The sequence below is a fragment of the Tiliqua scincoides genome, chromosome 2, assembly GCF_035046505.1.
Source record: "Tiliqua scincoides isolate rTilSci1 chromosome 2, rTilSci1.hap2, whole genome shotgun sequence".
In the NCBI taxonomy this organism is placed as follows: domain Eukaryota; kingdom Metazoa; phylum Chordata; class Lepidosauria; order Squamata; family Scincidae; genus Tiliqua; species Tiliqua scincoides.
The window spans coordinates 72,804,954-72,811,715 of NC_089822.1; the positions used below are offsets into that span (position 1 = coordinate 72,804,954).

At 45.1% G+C, this 6,762-nt stretch overlaps 1 protein-coding gene across 2 annotated transcripts in view; it reads right to left on the reverse strand.

Moving 5' to 3' along the window:
- Positions 1 to 3,494, reverse strand: part of PUM3 (pumilio RNA binding family member 3) — a 29,752-nt gene extending 26,258 nt beyond the window's left edge. The window contains exons 1-3 of one of the 2 annotated variants that reach the window (XM_066614634.1): positions 3,390 to 3,494; positions 644 to 735; positions 151 to 333 (exon numbers count right to left, since the gene is read on the reverse strand). In XM_066614634.1, the coding sequence (XP_066470731.1) occupies positions 151 to 333; positions 644 to 725 (265 nt within the window). In that variant the 5' untranslated portion in view covers positions 726 to 735; positions 3,390 to 3,494. Of the gene's footprint in view, positions 1 to 150; positions 334 to 643; positions 779 to 3,389 lie in introns of both variants that reach the window. The other variant, XM_066614635.1, reaches the window with a different exon arrangement.
- Between the last annotated feature and the right edge of the window lie 3,268 nt (positions 3,495 to 6,762).

Consider the following 6,762-nt stretch of genomic DNA (forward strand, 5'->3'; position numbering starts at 1 on the left):
GGTAGGAGGGCCACAATCTCTCTGACACTGTGTCAGGGAGTATAAAGTAATCTGATAATAAAAGATGTATAAAAATGCACTAGTATTCACTATTCTATAGATAATTATTTTCTTTGACCAACACATTTGAAAGAGGAAAAAAATTCTTACCTCCTTCTTTATCATCTTGTAGTTTACGCTTCCTGGACAATTTTTCTGATAATTGTTTGCTCTTGAATTGTTTTACAACAGTTTTACCAAGCTTTTTGTTTCCTTTCTCAAATTTCTTGGATTTAAACTTAGGCTTGCCTGCTTCACCATCTTTTCTACTGAATTTCTTTGGAGGACCAGCATCTATATCAATGTTTTAAAAAATTTAAAAGTTACTATACAGAATCAATATACTCTTATCTAAAGTTATTACAGGGTTCCAGACAGTGCTCAAATTGAGGAGGAAAAACAGATGGCCTCAATGAAATTCACACACACCCCTGCCTCCCCAACAGTCTTCCAGATACAATAGGTACAGTAATAATATGAAACATAAGGGGGCCACATTCTGGCTCCCCTACAATTCATGTTCTATACATTACTCAGTCACTGTTTATCTACAATATATATATTTAATATCTATTTTAAGAAGTATACATTACAATAATCGTACCTTTATTCCTTCCATACTTCTTTTTACTGGGGCTGGCTTTCCCACCTTTGCCTGTGAACTTCCTTTTTCCTTTGGTTTCCATAAGGTTAGTTCTGCAAATCACAGAAGGGACCGTTATTGCTTGAGATCCTCTCCCTGCAATGTAATATTTCATTTTGTAGTGGTCTGTTTAAATTTTTTTTAAGTACTTGCAACCCCATTCTTTTCTTGTAAGGATTTGTTCTCTTAACTACCAAAAGAAAAGAGATGCACCACAACTTGTTAACTTCACTTAAAAACAAGATCATCAAGGAATCAGGAAACATCAAACCAGCATCAAAAAACAACTTGAAAACTAAACCACAAATACAGGTCTAATGCAATCAACACAGAAAGTTATACAGAAAAGAATTTCATGATAACACAATACAAATGCATCTCTATTTTTAAAAAGGAACAACAGAAAAGCATCATGAATACGAACTTAAAAGCATAAAAGGAAACAACAACAACAGCACACTGAGAACATTTTCAAACTATTATTTGATGCACTCATTGCTTTGGAATATTTGCATATCCAACAAATTTAACACAAAATTGTGATGAATGCCCTTTTTTTGCATATTTTTGGGACAAACTCCCCAGATGCTTGTGTGCAGGTTCAGCAGTCTCAGAGCTGCTGGATAATCCAACTGTAGTACTCTTTGTGTGGAAACTCCATTTTTAATAAGCCATGTGGATAGAGGCCCTTCTTCCTATCTGGGGTAGCTATTGTACCTCACAATAAGCCTTCCTTGCCCATTGGGCAGCAAACCTATCTGTCCTGGTAAAAGGTGAGCTTCACTCCTCCAGCCAGGTAATGATGACATCATGAAGCCTAGGCTTTTTAAGTTCAATCACAGGGAAGCTCAGGTGTGTTTTTCTAACAGTTGGCTGAGAGAACCCTCATGCTTAGGCACAGCTTACTCTCAAGAAAATAAAAGAACTGAAGATCCCTTGAACAATTTAAGAAGATGGTGGCAGGGACTGTATTGCGAGGCTTGCAACAGTTTTAAATAACTTTTTTAAAAATATACATATTGTAAACATTTAAGTTACTTAGGGCCCAATCCTATCCAATTTTCCAGTGCTAGTGCAGCTGTGCTGATGGGGCATGTGCTGCATCCTTTGGTGAGGAGACAGTCACAGAGGCCCCTTACCTTGAGGAAACATTTTTTCCCTTACATCGAAGCTGCATCACAGCTACACCAGTGGTGGAAAGTTGGATCGGACTGGGCCCTCAGTTAAGTAATTGATTTTGGGTGCGATCCAAACTTGTGCTAGAGCGGGCAAGCCAGGAGCTTGCGCTGCATCCAACATGGGTTTGCAGCAAGCATTGGCTCAGTCAGGGGCGAGGGGGAGCTCTTCCCCTTACCCCTGGGTAAGGGCTGCACACTCCTATGGGTCTCCTCGGACCTGCGCTACTTCTGGAGGTGGCACAAGTCCGAGGAGAATGGAGCGGCTTGAAGTCGCAGGGGTTGGGATAACTGCTGGGTACCAGCCCTGCCCCCGGCTCCCTGTACACCTGCCCCCAGGCCTGCCCTCCCCCCACCCAATAACACCACCCGCCCCCTCCCCACACGCCCACCTTTGCTGCTTATGTTGGCGCACTTGCGCCAACACAAGCAGCGATGCGGGAGCCACGGCGGAGACTTCTGCCTCCCTCCGCATGTCTGTGCTTCTGAATGCGCAGATGCAGCTCCCGGTCATGGAGGCACAAACGTGCTTTACAGCTGCCATAACTGCTGGTTAGGATTGCACCCTTACTGTATAAAGAGGTGCTAATTTTCCTGCTTGATGATGTCACTACCGGCCATGGCATCACTTCCAAGTTAAAGACATAACTTCTGGTGGGTCCCAACCGATTGTCATTCTAAAAAGTGCGTCCTGGTGCTAAAATGTTTGAGAACCACTGCTTTAAAAGATTAACAGCATTAATATTAACAGCAGTTGGAATACGGAGACCAAGAAAACACCAGGAATCCTCATATGCATCTGTCCCAGGTACAAACAAACTGCTCTTACGTTATGCCATTTCTGCCCAGTGTTGCGTATAAGCAACAGGGATCAAATGTGTACTGGACAGAAATGGGTTTAAAAGAAAGATATCCCTGGATATTAGAAATAAGAAGCTGTGTCGGCCTTATGTTTGACAACCCTGCTTTAAACTAACCACATGAAATCAATACAGGAGTGTTATCAATCTGGCAACGTAGCTTTTATTTTGTCATGTCCTATATTTTTTCTTGGACGTGCTACACTTTGGGGTGCCTTGTCCTCTTTTGCAGTTATGACATGTGGTCACCCTGTGTGTTGGTCAGGTCTCCCCCTGGGGCAAGGGGCCCCCCAGACCAGCAGCGCCCTGGGGCAAGGGGCCCCCCAGACCAATGAGACGCTGGGCAAAGAGGCAGAGGAACAGAGCCTCGCTGGATCAGCCCAGGGCCCCCCCCAGCCCAGCCTCCTGCGCCTCCCAGTGGCCCCCCAGCCGCCTCGGGGAGACCAGGAGAGACCTTCCTCCCGGCGACCCCCGCCTCAGGCACCCTCAGCCCGGGGACGGGCACAGGCGGGGGCAACGAGGCCCGGGAAGAGGACGGGCAGGGAGACGCATCCCATCAGGGGGTCGCGCCTGGCCAGCCCCCCCATGACTGGCCCGGGACGAGCCGAAGCCTTCGAGACTCCGTCGACGCCCACAGGCAGACTCCCTCCCCCCCCCGCGAGGAAAACTCACCGTTCAACAGACACGTGCGCGGCCCCTCCCCCAAATCCAACGCCTGTCGGGGATTTCCGTCCACTCGCCGCCGCTTTACGGCTGCTTCCGGCGGGCTCGTCGTTCCCGTTGCCCGACCGGAAGCTGTGCCGTGAAACAAAGCGTAAAGCACAAGAAGAGGTGGTAAGTGGGCAACAGGAGGCATCGAATGAATGGAGAAGGACACTTCCGGTTCCCATCTTGGGGGCGGGAACAGAACAAGGGTACCAAAGACATGGGGGTAGAGCGGCTCCTACTCCCCCGTCAAAACATTGGGCCCCTTCCGCCACCACGTGGTAGTGTTCCGATGGAAACCGGAAGTTTATAGTATATGTTCTGTTTACTCTTATCTCTAGGGCGTTTGGGGGGGTCCTTTCGCTACCACGTAGTAGTGTTCCAGTGGAAACCGGAAGTGTGAGGCTGTACATGCGCCGTTGACTCTTATCTCTAGGGGCTCAGGCGCTTCCGCCGTCTCCTGCCCTCCTGTAGGCGGGGCTTTGTCCGCGTGGGGAGCCTACAGCGCCTCTCATTGGCGGAGGGACCAAGTGGAAAGCCACACCCAGGCTTCTTTATTGGTTGAAGCGCGAGCTGAGAGACCTGCAGGCTCCTCTTTGCTGCAGGGATTGCAACACTTGGCTATGCAGGGATCCGTGGAGGGGTTTTGGCACGTGTTCCTGCTTGCTCAATGGGCTCCCTTTGCAGCAGCCTGTCCTCTTTTGCCCCCAGCACTTCTTGATTGGAAGAGCAATTGTGGTGTTCTGTGTTTTTATTCCAAGGGTGCATTTTAATTAATTATAATTAGAAATTATAATTGCTTCCAAAATGTACTAGGTAGGTGATAGAGGCTGCAATCCTCTCCACACTTTCCTGGGAGTAAGCCTCATTGACTCCAGTGGGACTTCCTTCTGTTCAGACATGCACAGCATTGGGCTCACAGTGTCAGTATATTCAGCCACAGTGCAGGTGGGACCTTGGCATCCACTGATATGACTCACCACTGATACGAAGGTCCACCTTTAAATGCCTTGTAGCAAGTAAAAAAGCACCAAAATCCAATTTCCTGCCTTCACCCCATTAAATTATAATTTTATTTCATTAGATTTCATTATTCACCCCATCTAGTGTCTGATTGCAGTTACAGTGTCTATACCAGGGACGTCAAACTTGTTTCACGTAGTGGCCTGAATAGCATTTACAGTACCTGCTGAGGGCTGGAAGTGAACATAAGGACATAAGAACCCTGCTGGATCAGGCCAATTAAGGCCCATCTAGGCCAGCCTTCTACATCTCACAGTGGCCCACCAGGTGCTTCAGAGAGCACACAAGGCAACAAGACACACCTGCATCCTGATGACTTCCCCTGCATCTGGCAATCTGAGTTATGTGACATCATTAAGCAGGAAGTGACATCATTAAGCCGATGATGACCTGAAATAAGCACTTTGTTGTCAGATAGAAATGCATTAGCTGCAACTGACAGAAGAGAAAATGTGTGAATCTTTTTCATATTTTCAAGGTATGAGAGAGCCCAGTTATCACACAATTAATCCAATTAATTATCTCCAATTAATCCTATTATAATGGGCCAGGTAAACTGCTTCCACGGGCCACATCCAGCCCATGGGCCTTATGTTTGACACCCCATTAATACATAAAACGGGTGCCAAAAAGAGCAGGATGCATTAGAGACTGTGGAGACCAATACTTTCAACTTGGAACTGTTCTAACAGCATGCTTTTAGCAACCCCTACTCAGTCAAAACTCACCCAAGAAAGGACGAAACAAGCTGGAACGGATGTTTTCTAACTCCCACAAAATACAACAACCTATATTGCTGATATATGAGAACAGTATTTTGGAAACAACACCCTTGCAGAATTGAAATTGTATTAACACACTTCTCAACCAAACAACAGCTTTGAATGATGGGGCTTCAGTCACCTAACAAGGCAAGACTCATGAACAACAATACAGTAGGTGAGAGGAATAAAATGGGACCGCAAATTACCCCTGCATTCTATGTTCGGAATCTAATGCAGGCAATAAAGAGCTTTCAGGAAAAGGGATAGGATCACTTACTTTCAAAATAGGCAGAACAATCACAATTGCAGGGCCCCTGGGAATACTGCAGCGCTAAAAAAATGGCTCAAATAACTGCACTGGACTGGCAGCCATTTTACAACAGAACTCTTTCCACTGTTGTAAATGCCTCCATGCGTTTACTCAGAAGCCTCATTTAATTCAATGGAACTTACTTTCCATTGGGTTGCAGCCTGAATCAGTTTACCACCTTGGCTTCTCCATATACAAAAATACCCGCTGGTCGGCCTTTAATGAGGTTGGTTTGAATAAGCTGGGCTGCCCATGAAAGGAAGTAGGGCTAAAAGAAGTGGATAATGGAAAAGATGTATATGGTCTTTCTCCAAAGTTTCATTGCCCAGGCATCAACTTTTTAGTTGGTTTTATTTTCAGTGAGGGATCCACCTGCCACCGGATGGCAGTAGCATCTCAAATACTATAGTATGGTTGCCAACATCAAAGCTGTAATTTCCCTTCCTTTAATATGGGCAAGGTTCCATCACATTACTTTCCAAGGATAAAGCAACCCAGTACATACAGTACCTGTGTTTGCCATCCTCCCTTAGTTGTGCTAAGTTTCTCTCATGATGAAATGGATAACTATCAGGCTGATCTGTTGCAAACAGGAACCCCAACAAACATAACCCATGTTAAACAGTAAACAAGGCCAATCTATTTAGCTTTCTGCACCATGTAAAGGTGCTACAGGAAAATCCTGTGTCAGCCAGCTCAGATAACGAAGGAGTGCATTTTCTATTGAATTGCATTGCCCTGCTGACCTTTTAGGCACCTTTTAAAATGGTGTCCTATCCTCTTATATTTAGCAAGGGGAGAGCAACTGTTCCTCTTCAACCCATAATGGCATCTTTTCCAGTGGCTGGTGTCTCTTCTGCATCTCTTTTTAGACTATGAGCACTCCAAGGACGGAACCATTTCTTGATTTATTTTGCTATGTAAAGTACATTGTGAATTACAGTATTTTTTGTTGAAAAGCAGCCTATAGTATCTATAGTACCAATAACGTTAATGCGTGAAAAGTTGCAGTGCAAATGATAAAACACAATAAAAACATTGCAGCTGGATATAGTTGTGCATTGTTTCATTGAAATCTACTTTGGATTACAAATAACTGGGAATGAGGCAGTGAAAAATTATTGGACTTGGAAAGAAACTTAATTAGTTCATGACATAACAAACATAGAGAAGTAGAGAAAAAAGGATAACGAGAAGTGACAATACAGGTGGAGCCTATTTATCAGCATTCAACCTATTCAAC